The sequence below is a fragment of the Coregonus lavaretus genome, assembly GCF_964263955.1.
Source record: "Coregonus lavaretus genome assembly, chromosome: 15".
Lineage (NCBI taxonomy): Eukaryota > Metazoa > Chordata > Actinopteri > Salmoniformes > Salmonidae > Coregonus > Coregonus lavaretus.
Genome location: NC_140002.1, coordinates 10303357 through 10321015, shown reverse-complemented (window position 1 = coordinate 10321015; position 17659 = coordinate 10303357). Strand labels below are relative to the sequence as shown.

General features: G+C 42.7%; 1 protein-coding gene across 1 annotated transcript in view; it reads right to left on the bottom strand.

The window, feature by feature from the left end:
• rasa4 (RAS p21 protein activator 4) overlaps positions 1 to 17659 on the bottom strand; it is a 91706-nt gene that overhangs the window by 32961 nt on the left and 41086 nt on the right. Inside the window, exons 5-8 of the mRNA XM_084178654.1 lie at positions 14233 to 14365; positions 4387 to 4468; positions 4105 to 4239; positions 3306 to 3397 (exon numbers count right to left, since the gene is read on the bottom strand). Of these exons, the coding sequence (XP_084034780.1) occupies positions 3306 to 3397; positions 4105 to 4239; positions 4387 to 4468; positions 14233 to 14365 (442 nt within the window). The remainder of the gene's footprint in view (positions 1 to 3305; positions 3398 to 4104; positions 4240 to 4386; positions 4469 to 14232; positions 14366 to 17659) is intronic.

Below are 17659 nucleotides of genomic sequence, written 5' to 3'. Positions count from 1 at the left end.
TGTACGTTTGCCCACTGACAAAGAAATGATCAGTCTATAATTTTACTGGTAGGTTTATTTGAACAGTGAGAGACAGAATAACAACAAAAAAATCCAGAAAAACGCATGTAAAAAATGTTATAAATTGATTTTGATTTGAATGAGGGAAATAAGTATTTGACCCCCTCTCAATCAGAAAGATTTCTGGCTCCCAGGTGTCTTTTATACAGGTAACGAGCTGAGATTAGGAGCACACTCTTAAAGGGAGTGCTCCCAATCTCAGCTTGTTACCTGTATAAAAGACACCTGTCCACAGAAGCAATCAATCAATCAATCAGATTCCAAACTCTCCACCATGTCCAAGACCAAAGAGCTCTCCAAGGATGTCAGGGACAAGATTGTAGACCTACACAAGGCTGGAATGGGCTACAAGACCATCGCCAAGCAGCTTGGTGAGAAGGTGACAACAGTTGGTGCGATTATTCGCAAATGGAAGAAACACAAAATAACTGTCAATCTCCCTCGGCCTGGGGCTCCATGCAAGATCTCACCTCATGGAGTTGCAATGATCATGAGAACGGTGAGGAATCAGCCCAGAACTACACGGGAGGATCTTGTCAATGATCTCAAGGCAGCTGGGACCATAGTCACCAAGAAAACAATTGGTAACACACTACGCCGTGAAGGACTGAAATCCTGCAGCGCCCGCAAGGTCCCCCTGCTCAAGAAAGCGCATATACATGCCCGTCTGAAGTTTGCCAATGAACATCTGAATGATTCAAAGGAGAACTGGGTGAAAGTGTTGTGGTGAGATGAGACCAAAATGGAGCTCTTTGGCATCAACTCAACTCACCGTGTTTGGAGGAGGAGGAATACTGCCTATGACCCCAAGAACACCATCCCCACCGTCAAACATGGAGGTGGAAACATTATGCTTTGGGGGTGTTTTTCTGCTAAGGGGACAGGACAACTTCACCGCATCAAAGGGACGATGGACGTCAAATCTTGGGTGAGAACCTCCTTCCCTCAGCCAGGGCATTGAAAATGGGTCGTGGATGGGTATTCCAGCATGAAAATGATCCAAAACACATGGCCAAGGCAACAAAGGAGTGGCTCAAAAATAAGCACATTAAGGTCCTGGAGTGGCCTAGCCAGTCTCCAGACCTTAATCCCATAGAAAATCTGTGGAGGGAGCTGAAGGTTCGAGTTGCCAAACGTCAGGCTCGAAACCTTAATGACTTGGAGAAGATCTGCAAAGAGGAGTGGGACAAAATCCCTCCTGAGATGTGTGCAAACCTGGTGGCCAACTACAAGAAACGTCTGACCTCTGTGATTGCCAACAAGGGTTTTGCCACCAAGTACTAAATCATGTTTTGCAGAGGGGTCAAATACTTATTTCCCTCATTAAAATGCAAATCAATTTATAACATTTTTCACATGCGTTTTTCTGGATTTTGTTGTTGTTATTCTGTCTTTCACTGTTCAAATAAACATACCATTAAAATTATAGATTGATCATGTCTTTGTCAGTGGGCAAACGTACAAAATCAGCAGGGGATCAAATACATTTTTCCCTCACTGTAGTGCATCTGGTCACCTCAGGTCCTTATTTGGTAGTTATGTCCGCAGGTTTCTACAGTCTCAACCAATCTTCCTCCAGTGAAAGCCCCTAACTGGTTAGGGTAGAGAGCCCAATATTTTGGATTTCCCTTTATTAATGGGAAACATCAAGTAAACGGTGAGAATGAAAAGCAGCACCCACGATCAGCACCACCACCAGTCAAGATCACGATCAGCACCACCACCAGTCATGATCACGATCAGCACCACCACCAGTCATGATCACGATCAGCACCACCACCAGTCATGATCACGATCAGCACCCCCACCAGTCATGATCACGATCAGCACCACCACCAGTCATGATCACGATCAGCACCCCCACCAGTCATGATCACGATCAGCACCCCCACCAGTCATGATCACGATCAGCACCCCCACCAGTCATGCACTGGTCTATAATACAACCATTTATGAAGTACTTACATGCATAACAATTAGCATTTGCTTACAAACACATTAGGGCCAGATCATAAGCTGTATGCTTGTAAGCTGGTAATGATGATTAAAGACGCTTATGGAGAAGCATGATGACATGACGTTAGTTATACATCACGTCATTCTTTATTGCATTCACGACGACGGCTTTATGAATGGCTGCACAACATGACCTAAAGCAGTGTGATGTCCATAGAAATAGAACTTTAGTCCTATGGGTACACTCAAAATGACCGCCAGTTCACCCATTATGGCATTCACCCATTAGGATTATCTTTCTATGGCTATGTACTGCACCAACCAGGAAGAGCATGCCCTCTCAAATCCTCCCCAACCATGATCACATTCAGAGGTTAATGGAGGTTCTTCTTGTCCCTCAATACCAGCCACCAGCTGAGAGAACAACATCCAATGCCCGCCAGTGCCAGCGAGCCATGTAGCTGGCCCAATCGCCCTACATTGCCCTTGTTTCTGGCACTAATCTGGGTTCCCGTGGGGGCATACTGCTTTTGTCCCCTCCTGTCCAAAAAGGATGCATATCCTGCTAGAGCCCTCTTCCTTTTACATAAGCCCCACTCCTCCTCTCCTCACCGTTTCCCTCCCTCTCCATCTATCTCTAATCCCTGCCCAGAGTCCACATGGCCAAATTATCCTTTATGGAGGAGAAATAAACCAGGGATTTAGCCCGGGAAAAGGATTAGCACTTCCTGTCGGCACATGGACCAGAACAGATGCACCCACCCACACGCTCGCACATACATGCACGTACACACATGCGTACATATGCACGCGCACTAATACACACGCACACAGACACAGACAGACACACACACTACACTCTCATATACATAAAAAGCTAACTGAAGCTGGCTAGCTTCAGAAAACCCTGAGTAGATCTAGCTTCCATCTTAGTGTACCCCTTTGGACTGTGAGATACAAAACAAATTACCTGAGCCTGCTTCCGCCACCTAATTTACAACACTACTCTTTGAGGATACACCAATACTCTGAGGATACTACACACGTCATTCTTCTTTACCTATTGTGTTTCATTACTTATTTATTGACATTGGCCAATACCAATAATAATGGATTTCAATGTCTATGACTGCCATGTGGGTATAGAAAAACACAAAAAAACTAACTTGGATATTGAGGAGCTTGCATGTCACTTCAAGCCATTTCTATATTGTCAGCTAACGGTTGTTTCCTTGGTGCAAAAAACTTGTTTGCATTTATAATAATGGTGGCAACCCATTGATACTCACTCATGCTGACTATGTTTGGGCTTATCAGGGACCAGGCGAAACCAGCCCTCCTCCTGGTGGGCTGACTGCAGCCTGTGGATGTTGAACAGAACCTGAACAGAACAGAGGAGAATAAACATCAACACATTTGATTTGGGAATTACAATACGTCGTAAACTAATTGTATTCAATGTAAATGGAGAGTAGTGTTTATCATGTTGTGATCCAGTGTGTCTGAATCTGACGTCTACAGAACAGGGCCTGTATTTATCAAGCGTCTCAGAGTAAGAGTGCTGATCTAGGATCAGGTCCCCCCCGTCCATAATAATCGTATTAATTATTATCCAACAGGCTAAACTCAGCACTGCTACTCTGAGACTCTTTTTAAAATATGGACATAACCAGGGTTCCAATTATCCATTCAACATTCATATTTATAACACTTATAGGGGTGCCCACGTTAATATTGTGTGACTGACCGGGCTTCAAACCCCAGGTCTCCTGCACAACATAATATCATACCTTACAAAATATGCCTACTGAGTTAAAGCCTAGGTATTAGCTTAGGGAGATGACTAAGACCTGCCGACTTGCGTTAAGGTTACACGACCAAACCACCTATATTACAACGTGAGTGCCTCTCACACCACTGTTATTCAGACTTGGGACTAGGACTACAAAATTCCAGTAACCTTCCTAAGGTTTTCCTGCTTATTCCTTTCTGATTCAGGGAATCTTCCAACCAGGATTTCTGGGAAACCTGGGAATATTTGGAAAGTTACCAGAATTTTGGGAAAGTTACCCCAACAGGACTCCTCACCTTGCCCAGGAAGTCATTCTTGCTGACCAAGTCCCAGTCCCACACCTCGACACTCAGAGGGGTGTCCAGGGGGGCATCGTCCAGCTCAAACTCAAAGCTCTCATTCCAGCGTGGGTAACAGGACTTCTTGACCACCTGAAACCACAGAGACATCCATTCCCAGGTTCCTATATTCAATTCACAAATCAAAAGGGCTGTTTCAAAAGGTTTTTCCAATGAATGTATTAAATGATTAAATATCTTCATGTAAGGACCATGGGTGTGGGCAGGTCCTTGGCTTACCGCACTTTCGTGGGTTTTGCCGTTGTATCGTACTCTGACAAACGGGTCCGACGCTCCGTTGCGATCCTTTTTTGCAAGGTCTCTGAAGCACAAACCCACACAAAAAGGAAAGTTAGTTGACATTGCAGACATTGTGTCTCCACTCTCCATCAGATCTGGGTCACTCAAAACAGTATCTGTTTTCTTTTAAACACATCAGGTGCGTTCGATTAAGTTCTCTCCGGTGCAATGGGATCAATGGAATAGTCCCAAAAGTGCAAACCCACCCACCTGGCGCACCAGGCAAGCAAAATCAAGTGCACCTAACGTAATTATAAGAAAAACAATGTCTAGTCTCAATCACAAAAAACGCCCTCCCACGCACTATTTGAGATTTACATTTTAGTCATTTAGCAGACGCTCTTATCCAGAGCGACTTACAGTGCATACATTTTTCATACTGGCCCCCCGTGGGAAACGAACCCACAACCCTGGCGTTGCAAGCGCCATGCTCTACCAACTGAGCTACACGGGACCTGACAGACAATGTCATTATGACAGTCATACATAGTCCAACAGTCCATGAGGGAGTAGATGGGGAAATAAGTACCATAGAAACATCAAGCATCTGTGTTTTATATCCCAGGACAGTGGGGCTATAACATAGAGGAGGGACATTGGACAGTGTGATATATACGAGATGAGGTCAGTATGAGATCATTGGGGATGAGCTCAGAGAAAGTAATCAACACTCCTAGTTGTAGTATCTAGAGTCAGCCGGGCGTATGGCTGTCTGTGTGAATCCAGCTGCTCCGACAGATGGGCTGAAATACCCACAGCACAGACGACGCCCCATATCCCACAGAGCCCTAGGTATTTATGAAGAATGAGTTGACGGAGTTGAGGCTGTGTGCCCAGTGCACCTAACGCTCAAACCTGTGAACAATACATAGATGGAACTGTGTTTGTAGTAGCCTAAACCAGACTATTGCTGATTTATCAAAGCTATGTTTATAGCGCTAACTCAAACGAAAATCATATTTAAAAAGGCCCAGTGCAGTCAAAAACGTGATTGATCCTTTTTATATACTGTACAGTGCCTATAGAAAGTCTACTCCCCCTTGAACTTTTTTCACATTTTGTTGCGTTACAAAGTGGGATTGAAATAGATTTAATTGTAATTTTTTGTCATTGAGCTACACATAATACTCCATAATGTCAAAGTGAAAAGAAAATTCTACAAATGTTTACCAATTATAACTAAAATATAGTCATTGCATGAACATTCACAACCTTTGTTTAGGAAAGTCTAAATTCATTCTAAAGTAAAATTGGGTTTAACAAATCACATAATAAGATATATGGACTCACACTGTGTGTGAAATAATAGGGGTTGACATGATTTTGAATGAAAATCCAACACATCACTGAGTAACTGCCTCCTTATTTTCAAGCATGGTGGTGGCTGCATCATGGTATGGGTACGCTTGACATCGGCAGGCTGAAAAGAAACAGGATGGAGCTATCCACAGGCAAAATCCTAGAGGAAAACCTGCTTTAGTCTGCTTTACACAGAGACAAAGCCAAATCTACACCGGAGTTGTTTACGAAGAAGACCGTGAATGTTTCTGAGTGGCCAACTTCGAGTATTGACTTAAATGTAATTGAAAATCTATGGCAATACCTGAAAATGGTTGTCTAGCAATGATCAACAACCAATTTGACAGAGCTTGAATAACTTTGAAAAGAATAAAGAAATGGGCAAATGTCCAGGATGGAAAGCTCTTAGACATACACATAAAGACTCATACAGTGAGGGAAAAAAGTATTTGATCCCCTGCTGATTTTGTACGTTTGCCCACTGACAAAGAAATGATCAGTCTATAATTTTAATGGTAGGTTTATTTGAACAGTGAGAGACAGAATAACAACAACAAAAATCCAGAAAAATGCATGTCAAAAATGTTATAAATTGATTTGCATTTTAATGAGGGAAATACGTATTTGACCCCCTGTCAATCAGAAAGATTTCTGGCTCCCAGGTGTCTTTTATACAGGTAACGAGCTGAGACTAGTAGCACACTCTTCAAGGGAGTGCTCCCAATCTCAGCTTGATACCTGTATAAAAGACACCTGTCCACAGAAGCAATCAATCAATCAGATTCCAAACTCTCCACCATGGCCAAGACCAAAGAGCTCTCCAAGGATGTCAAGGACAAGATTATAGACCTACACAAGGCTGGAATGGGTTACAAGACCATCGCCAAGCAGCTTGGTGAGAAGGTGACAACAGTTGGTGCGATTATTCGCAAATGGAAGAAACACAAAATAACTGTCAATCTCCCTCGGCCTGGGGCTCCATGCAAGATCTCACCTCGTGGAGTTGCAATGATCATGAGAACGGTGAGGAATCAGCCCAAAACTACACGGGAGGATCTTGTCAATGATCTCAAGGTAGCTGGGACCATAGTCACCAAGAAAACAATTGGTAACACACTACGCCGTGAAGGACTGAAATCCTGCAGCGCCCGCAAGGTCCCCCCTGATCAAGAAAGCACATATACAGGCCCGTCTGAAGTTTGCCAATGAACATCTGAATGATTCAGAGGAGAACTGGGTAAAAGTGTTGTGGTCAGATGAGACCAAAATGGAGCTCTTTGGCATCAACTCAACTCGCCGTGTTTGGAGGAGGAGGAATGCTACCTATGACCCCAAGAACACCATCCCCACGTCAAACATGGACGATGGACGGGGGCATGTACCGTCAAATCTTGGGTGAGAACCTCCTTCCCTCAGCCAGGGCATTGAAAATGGGTCGTGGATGGGTATTCCAGCATGACAATGACTCAAAACATGGCCAAGGCAACAAAGGAGTGGCTCAAGAAGAAGCACATTAAGGTCCTGGAGTGGCCTAGCCAGTCTCCAGACCTTAATCCCATAGAAAATCTGTGCAGAGAGCTGAAAGTCCGAGTTGTCAAACGGCAGCCTCGAAACCTTAATGACTTGGAGAAGATCTGCAAAGAGGAGTGGGACAAAATCCCTCCTGAGATGTGTGCAAACCTGGTGGCCAACTACAAGAAACGTCTGACCTCTGATTGCCAACAAGGGTTTTGCCACCAAGTACTAAGTCATGTTTTGCAGAGGGGTCAAATACTTATTTCCCTCATTAAAATGCAAATCAATTTATAACATTTTTGACATGCATTTTTCTGGATTTTGTTGTTGTTATTCTGTCTCTCACTGTTCAAATAAACCTACCATTAAAATTATAGACTGATCATGTCTTTGTCAGTGGGCAAACACACAAAATCAGCAGGGGATCAAATACTTTTTTCCCTCACTGTAGCTGTAATCACTGCCAAATGTGATTCTACAAGTATTGACTCAGGGGTGTGAATACTTATGTAAATGAGATATTTCTGTATTTCATTTTCAATAAATTAGCAAACCTTTTTAAAAGCATGTCTTCACTATGTCATTATGTGGTATGGTGTGTCGATGGGTGAGAAAAAATAACATTTAATTCAGGCTATAACAACAAAATGTGGAATAAGTCAAGGGGTATGAATACTTTCTGAAGGCACTCAGTGTAAAAATTGTATTTTGTGTAGACAATTTTTTAAAACAATTAAATCCATTTGAATCCCACTTGTATCACAATAAAATGTGAAGAAATCCAAGATGGGTGTAGACGTTCTATAGGCACTGTATATTTCCACACTATGATGTTGGAATAATACTGTGAAATTGTAAAAATGATGAAAAAGACCGCCTGAAATCTCAGCCTGTTTTGGTGGGATGGAGTTTTGGTCTGCTTGGTGACGTCGCCAGGTGGCAAATTAGTTTATAGACCAATAAGAAAGAGAGTTCTAAACCTCTCTGCCAATAACAGCTAGTTTTCCGTTTTCCCCTCCCCACTCAGACCACTCCCAGACAGTCCTAGCTAAATTCTTGCTTGAGAAATTGCTCTTTGCTAAAAAGCTATTTTTGCTTCTTTTTGACCATTTTAATTGAAAACAATCACAGTATATAGGTTTCCATCCAATTGGCGACAGATTTTCAGACGAATATTCTAAAATCCACATAAAGAAAATACGGACATTTTTCCCCCAGTGGTGCGTTGCCCCCAAATTCACTTGTTGCAGATATAAATCAGTGTGTTTTCGCTTAATTTTTTTATAAAATATAAAGTTCAATGTGTTTCCATTGCATTTAACTCTACCGATAGTTTTGGCAAAAAAACTTGTGTTAAATAGCAAATGTGCCCCTACTCTGGTCTTGGTACGTGTGCTCTAGCCAACAGCTCGTAGCTACAGTGCGGGTAGGCTATGTGGCCAGGTAGGCTAGTCTACATGATGAGATTATTATGGATAAGAGCGAGAATATTTTTACTTGTCAAACGACAGTCAAACGGCAGTCGATCATCATGTCACCAGAATAAGACCCTCAATATTTATTGGAAAGGAGCATCAAGATCACCGTGCACTTTCACCACCCTGTGAAGTTCATAACTTACTTAATCTGTAGCCTAATAAACTGCATAGTTTTCCGAGTCGTAGTGGGATGACCACACACCATATCATCGCATGACTCCAAATGTACTTCGATACGATGGTTGTTATATCAATATTTGCGCATTAAAAAGGTGTTTTCACCGCCATTTCTCGCATAATAAATTTAACAGACAAAACGATCCCACCATGTCCAACGAACAAATGATCTGTCGGCATTTCTAAAATTGTACTGAAACTTCCTGTTTCCATCACAGCTGTCGTGATTTTATTTTATACGGTATTACTTTATTCGCATAAAAACTGTGGATGGAAACGTGGTTAGTAAGGTACTTAATTGTTACCCAGAAATGATTTGATATTGAGATAAAAACGGCTGTACTGGACCTTTAATGCAAGAAAAGTTACATTTTACATTTTTGTCATTTAGCAGACGCTCTTATCCAGAGCGACTTACAGTTAGTGAATACATATTTTATATATTTTTATTTTTTTATACTGGCCCCCCGTGGGAATCGAACCCACAACCCTGGCGTTGCAAACGACATGCTCTATCAACTGAGCTATATCCCTGCCGGCCATTTCCTCCCCTACCCTGGACGACGCTGGGCCAATTGTGCGCCGTCCATGAGTCTCCCGGTCGCGGCCGGCGGCGACAGAGCCTGGATTCGAACCAGGATCTCTAGTGGCACAGTTAGCACTGCGATGCAGTGCCTTAGACCACTGTGTCACTCAGGAGTACAAGTTGATGCAAGAATTATACTATATATATATATATATATATATATATATATATATATATATATATATATATATATATATATATATATATATATATATATATATATATATATATATATATATATACACAGTGGGGAGAACAAGTATTTGATACACTGCCGATTTTGCAGGTTTTCCTACTTACAAAGCATGTAGAGGTCTGTAATTTTATCATAGGTACACTTCAACTGTGAGAGACGGAATCTAAAACAAAAATCCAGAAAATCACATTGTATGATTTTTAAGTAATTAATTTGCATTTTATTGCATGACATAAGTATTTGATACATCAGAAAAGCATAACTTAATATTTGGTACAGAAACCTTTGTTTGCAATTACAGAGATCAAACGTTTCCTGTAGGTCTTCACCAGGTTTGCACACACTGCAGCAGGGATTTTGCCCCACTCCTCCATACAGACCTTCTCCAGATCCTTCAGGTGTCGGGGCTGTCGCTGGGCAATACGGACTTTCAGCTCCCTCCAAAGATTTTCTATTGGGTTCAGGTCTGGAGACTGGCTAGGCCACTCCAGGACCTTGAGATGCTTCTTACGGAGCCACTCCTTAGTTGCCCTGGCTGTGTGTTTCGGGTCGTTGTCATGCTGGAAGACCCAGCCACGACCCATCTTCAATGCTCTTACTGAGGGAAGGAGGTTGTTGGCCAAGATCTCACGATACATGGCCCCATCCATCCTCCCCTGAATACGGTGCAGTCGTCCTGTCCCCTTTGCAGAAAAGCATCCACAAAGAATGATGTTTCCACCTCCATGCTTCACGGTTGGGATGGTGTTCTTGGGGTTGTACTCATCCTTCTTCTTCCTCCAAACACGGCGAGTGGAGTTTAGACCAAAAAACTATATTTTTGTCTCATCAGACCACATGACCTTCTCCCATTCCTCCTCTGGATCATCCAGATGGTCATTGGCAAACTTCAGACGGGCCTGGACATGCGCTGGCTTGAGCAGGGGGACCTTGCGTGCGCTGCAGGATTTTAATCCATGACGGCGTAGTGTGTTACTAATGGTTTTCTTTGAGACTGTGGTCCCAGCTCTCTTCAGGTCATTGACCAGGTCCTGCCGTGTAGTTCTGGGCTGATCCCTCACCTTCCTCATGATCATTGATGCCCCATGAGGTGAGATCTTGCATGGAGCCCCAGACCGAGGGTGATTGACCGTCATCTTGAACTTCTTCCATTTTCTAATAATTGCGCCAACAGTTGTTGCCTTCTCACCAAGCTGCTTGCCTATTGTCCTGTAGCCCATCCCAGCCTTGTGCAGGTCTACAATTGTATCCCTGATGTCCTTACACAGCTCTCTGGTCTTGGCCATTGTGGAGAGGTTGGAGTCTGTTTGATTGAGTGTGTGGACAGGTGTCTTTTATACAGGTAACGAGTTCAAACAGGTGCAGTTAATACAGGTAATGAGTGGAGAACAGGAGGGCTTCTTAAAGAAAAACTAACAGGTCTGTGAGAGCCGGAATTCTTACTGGTTGGTAGGTGATCAAATACTTATGTCATGCAATAAAATGCAAATTACTTAAAAATCATACAATGTGATTTTCTGGATTTTTGTTTTAGATTCCGTCTCTCACAGTTCAAGTGTACCTATGATAAAAATGACAGACCTCTACATGCTTTGTAAGTAGGAAAACCTGCAAAATCGGCAGTGTATCGCGATCGATAATAGACAGTACTGTGCAGCCGTCTTCATTGACCTGGCCAAGGCTTTCGACTCTGTCAACCACCGCATTCTTATTGGCAGACTAAATAGCCTTGGTTTCTCAAATGACTGCCTCGCCTGGTTCACCAACTACTTCTCAGATAGAGTTCAATGTGTCAAATCGGAGGGCCTGTTGTCTGGACCTATGGCAGTCTCTATGGGGGTGCCACAGGGTTCAATTCTTGGGCCGACTCTTTTCTCTGTGTATATCAATGATGTCGCTCTTGCTGCTGGTGACTCTCAGATCCACCTCTACGCAGACGACACCATTTTGTATACATCTGGCCCTTCATTGGACACTGTGTTAACAAACCTCCAAACGAGCTTCAATGCCATACAACACTCCTTCAGTAGCCTCCAACTGCTCTTAAACACTAGTAAAACTAAATGCATGCTCTTCAATCGAACGCTGCTGGCACCCGCCCACCCGACTAGAATCACCACTCTCGACGTGTCTGACCTAGAGTATGTGGACAACTACAAATACCTAGGTGTCTGGTTAGACTGTAAACTCTCCTTCCAGACTCACATTAAGAATCTCCAATCCAAAGTTAAATCTAGAATCGGCTTCCTATTTCGCAACAAAGCCTCCTTCACTCATGCTGCCAAACATGCCCTCGTAAAACTGACTATCCTACCGATCCTTGACTTCGGCGATGTCATTTACAAAATAGCCTCCAACACTCTACTCAGAAAATTGGATGTAGTCTATCACAGTGCCATCCGTTTTGTCTCCAAAGCCCCATACACTACCCACCACTGTGACCTGTACGCTCTTGTTGGCTGGTCCTCACTACATGTTCGTCGTCAAACCCACTGGCTCCAGGCCATCTATAAATCACTGCTAGGCAAATCCCCGCCTTATCTTAGCTCATTGGTCACCATAGCAGCACCCACCCGTAGTCTGCGCTCCAGCAGGTATATCTCACTGGTCATTCCCAAAGCCAACACCTCCTTTGGCCGCCATTCCTTCCAGTTCTCTGCTGCCAATGACTGGAACGAATTGCAAACATCTCTGAAGCTGGAGACTGATCTCCCTCACTAACTTTAAGCATCAGTTGTCAGAGCACCTTACCGATCACTGCACCTGTACACAGCGCATCTGAAATTAGCCCACCCAACTACCTCATCCCTATATTGTTATTTATTTTGCTCTTTTGCACCCCAGTATCTCTATTTGCACATAATCTCTTGCACATCTAGCATTCCAGTGTTAATACTAATTGTAATTATTTTGCACTATAGCCTATTTATTGCCTTACCTCCATAACTTGCTACATTTGCACACACTGTTTATATATTTTCTGTTGTATTTTTTTACCCCATATGTAACTCTGTGTTGTTGTTTTTATCGCACTGCTTTGCTTTATCTTGGCCAGGTCGCAGTTGTAAATGAGAACTTGTTCTCAACTGGCTTACCTGGTTAAATAAAGGTGAAAAAAAAGGTATCAAATACTTGTTCTCCCCACTGTGTATATATATATATATATATATATATATATATATATATATATATATATATATATATATATATATATACAAAAGTATGTGGACACCACTTAAGAGCTCAGTGACTTTCAATGTGGCACAGTCATAGGATGCCACCTTCACAACAAGTCAGTTCATCAAATTTCTGCCCTGCTAGAGCTGCTCCGGTCAACTGTAAGTGCTGTTATTGTGAAGTGGAAACGTGTAGGAGCAACAACGGCTCAGCCGTGAAGTGATAGGCCACACAAGCTCACAGAACGGGACCGGCGAAAAATAAAGTAGTAAAAATAGTCTGTCCTCAGTTGCACCACTCTACCGAGTTCCAAACTGCCTCTGGAAGCAACGTCAGCACAATAACTGTTAGTCGGGAGCTTCATGAAATGGATTTCCATGGCTGAGCAGCCGCACACAAGCCTAAGATCACAATGCGCAATGCCAAGCGTCGGCTGGAGTGGTGTAAAGCTCGCCGCCATTGGACTCTGGAGCAGTGAAAACGCGTTCTCATAGTATGCTACAGCATACAATGACATTCTAGATTATTCTGTGCTTCCAACTTTGTGGCAACAGTTTGGGGAATGCCCTTTCCTGTTTCAGCATGACAATGCCCCCATGCACAAGGCGAGGTCCATACAGAAATGGTTTGTCAAGATCAGTGTGGAAGAACATGACTGGTCTGCACAGAGCCCTGACCTCAACCCCATCAAACACCTTTGGGATGAATTGGAACGCCGACTGCGAGACAGGCCTAATCGCTCAACCTCAGTGCCTGACCTCACTAATGCGCTTGTGGCTGAATGGAAGCAAGTCCCCGCAGCACTGTTCATCTAGTGGAAAGCCTTCCCAGAAGAGTGGAGGCTGTTATAGCAGCAAAAGGGGGACCAACTCCATACTAATGCCCATGATTTTGGAATGAGATGTTTGACGAGCAGCTGTCCACATACTTTTGGTCATGTAGCGTATATAACATCCAAAACATCTGTGAATTAATACTTTTGATGATAAACAATTGGTTTTACATAGAGAAGTGCTCATAAAAATGTATACAGTGATGGTAGACCCCACCTCATCCACTACCAATGAGCAGCACTGGCCTTGTGTGATGTAGTTGCTATACAAAGCGATGCCATCGGCATATCTAGAGTAGAACCTGAGAAGTAGGTCCACCCTAGATCCCACAGGTAATTTGTCATCTTCTAGGTAATTAATTTCTATTTACTATGACATTTAGCAGACAATTTTATCCAACTTCCTGTAGTGCATGCATACATTTTGGTATGGGTGGCCCCAGCGGGAATAGAACCCACAATTCCTGGCGTTGCAAGCGCTATGCCTCAACAAATACAGGACTAGCCAACATCCTCCATGTCTTACCTGGCCTCCAGTACTTGGCAGCGCAGTATTCTGGGGACGTCCCCGTCCCCTAACACTGATATCTGGAGGTGAATCTCCCCTTGTACCTCCTCATCTGGGTCAATCTCAGTTAGGTTCACCCAGCCGTCCACCCCTTCAACACACAGGAAAGTTAGTGTGGGGACACGTGAGCAATATATACAGTACCAGTCAAATGTTTTGACACACCTACTCATTCAAGGGTTTTTCTTCATTTTTACTATTTTCTACATTGTAGAATAATAGTGAAGACATCAAAACTATGAAATAACACATATGGAAAAAGTGTTAAACAAATCAAAATATATTTTAGATTTTAGATTCTTCAAAGCAGCCACCCGTTGCCTTGATGACAGCTTTGCACACTCTTGGCATTCTCTCAACCAGCTTCACCTGGAATGCTTTTCGAACAGTCTTGTAGGAGTTCCCACATATGCTGAGCACTTGTTGGCTGCTTTTCCTTCACTCTGCGGTCCAATTCATCCCAAACCATCTCAAATTGGGTTGAGGTCGGGGGATTGCAGAGGCCAGGTCATCTGATGCAGCACTCCATCACTCTCCTTCTTGGTCAATTAGCCCTTACACAGCCTGGAGGTGTGTTTTGGGTCAATGTCCTGTGGAAAACAAATGATAGTCCCACTAAGCACTAACCAGATGGGATGGCGTATCACTGCAGAATGCTATGGTAGCCATGCTGGTTAAGTGTGCCTTGAATTCTAAATAACTCAGACAGTGTCACCAGCAAAGCACACCCACACCATAACACCTCCTCCTCCATGCTTCACAGTGGGAACCACATATGCGGAGATCATCCGTTCACCTACTCTGCGTCTCACAAAGACACCGCGGTTGGAACCAAAAATCTCAAATTTGGACTCATCAGACCAAAGGACAGATTTCCACCGGTCTAATGTCCATTGCTCGTGTTTCTTGGCCCAAGCAAGCCTCTTCTTATTATTGGTGTCCTTTAGTAGTGGTTTCTTTGCAGCAATTCACGCAGTCTCCTCTGAAAAGTTGATGTTGAAATGTGTCTGTTACTTGAACTCTATGAAGAATTTCTGAGGCTGGTAACTAATGAACTTATCCTCTGCAGCAGAGGTAACTCTGGGTCTTCCTTTCCTGTGGCGGTCCACATGAGAACCAGTTTCATCATAGCGCTTGATGGTTTTTGCGACTGTACTTGAAGAAACTTTGAAAGTTCTTGAAATGTTCCGTATTGACTGACCTTCATGTCTTAAAGTAATGATGGACTGTCGTTTCTCTTTGCTTATTTGAGCTGTTATAATAATATGGTCTTTGGTCTTTTACCAAATAGGGCTATCTTCTGTATACCACCCCTACCTTGTCACAACACAACTGATTGGCTCAAACGCATTAAGAAATTCCACAAATTAACTTAACAAGGCACACCTGTTAATTGAAAAGCATTCCAGGTGACTACCTCATGAAGCTGGTTGAGAGAATGCCAAGAGTGTGCAAAGCTGTCATCAAGGCAAAGGGTGGCTACTTTGAAGAATCTCAAATTAAAAATATATATTGATTTGATTAACACTTTTTTTTTTTTTACTACATGTGTTATTTCATAGTTTTGATGTCTTCACTATTATTCTACAATGTAGAAAATAGTAAAAATAAAGAAAAACCCTTGAATGAGTAGGTGTGTCCAAACTTTTGACTGGTACTGTATATATTTTTTAAAAATCTGATTTATTTTACACATTTATAAGCACAATACAACCACACGTGGATATACTGCATCATTCAAATCATCAATGATAACTTATTTCCATTGTGGTCCTCTAGCAAATGCACTTTACACGCTCATAAACGCACACTTTCCTGTTTGGATGGCCTGTGTATTGTTCCAATGAGATAAGGCAATTCATGAGGGGAATACAGTATGTCGTGCGCGCACACACAGACACGTCGTGAATAAATCCCACCAATAACATCCTTTCTCTTTGTCTCTGGCTTTTGGAGGCTTAATGTAAAAGACCTAATGCCTGTGATACATTCGCTTCTGCTCGAGTAGATCTTGAACCTGCTTTAAACCCACACTTAACAGCCTCCAAACTGGAAGGGATCTAATACATGCCCTGCATTTTGGACTCAAATATACTGTACTCTGAATTAATATCTGACATGGAAAACCTCTGGATAATACCAATGACTGTAAGGATAATAACAGATTTAGTCAACCATGCACAAGCAATAAATTGACGATTTATCGGGAAATAAACCACAGGTAATAAGTTCCTTGATGAAAGGAAAACATTTAAAATGTACAGTGTCCACATTAGGACAGCTTGTCTCACTAAATCTGTTATTATCCTTACAGTCATTGGTATTATCTAGAGGTTTTCCAGGTCTGATATTGATTTCAGAGTACAGTAGCTATTTCACATTTATTTCCTACATATGGCTCGACTCATGTATTTTGTCAGAATTCTGCTCATAATAAAGTCAATGCATAAAATACAGAAGCTGAATGATACAAACAGTGAATTGACCATTCATCCCTCCAGATAATTTCCAACTGCATTCAACCAGAAGACCTATTTCTTCCAGCTTCCCAATGATTTATGAAGTGTCCTATGAAGTCGGCAACATTTCCCAGAATCGTTCTGTGTTTACCCTTGTGGAACACTTGAAGTAAGTGTTTTTTCTCCTGATTGATATTCCAGGGTATGTCTCTAGTCAAGCAACATTATTCTTTATTGTCGGCTGAGTGTGGGACAAAAATAAACCACACCGACGTTTCCACAAAGCAGGACGGAAAAAAGCTTTGCAGCTTGTTTCTAAGGCACACACAGATCATTGGTTCAGCGCACTGTGCGTGGGTTACAAACAGTCTGATCATTGGTTCAGCGCACTGTGCGTGGGTTACAAACAGTCTGATCATTGGTTCAGCGGACTGTGCGTGGGTTACAAACAGTTGGAACATTGGTCAATGGTCTGTGCTGATAGCTACTTGTGGCTACATATTGCACTACTTTTGTCAAAAGTAGTGCACTATATAGGGAATAGGGTACCATTTGGTACATATCCATAGAGGCCTTAAACTTCACGAGACTGACAGCAGTAGTTTTCATCGCCTCTATTTTGAGGGCTGTATTGATTAACAGTTACTTTTCAATCTCCATCTTAGAAAGTGGTGAAAAGCTGAGTCAAATTCCCGTTGCGCTGAAAATGTACAATGAACTATCTATCTATTCCAGAACAAACAAGAGACCGAGCTTCGTTACGATCATTGGTCAGAGGGAGTGAGAGGAGGAAGTTGTGTTGTGACAAAGGCATTTCTCTGAGCATTGTGGGATCTTGTCTGGCATTCAGCCAGGGAACAGAAACTGGAGGAAGGGAGACTCCTGTCTACAATGGCCACAACATTGATGAAGTCATTTCAGAAAAA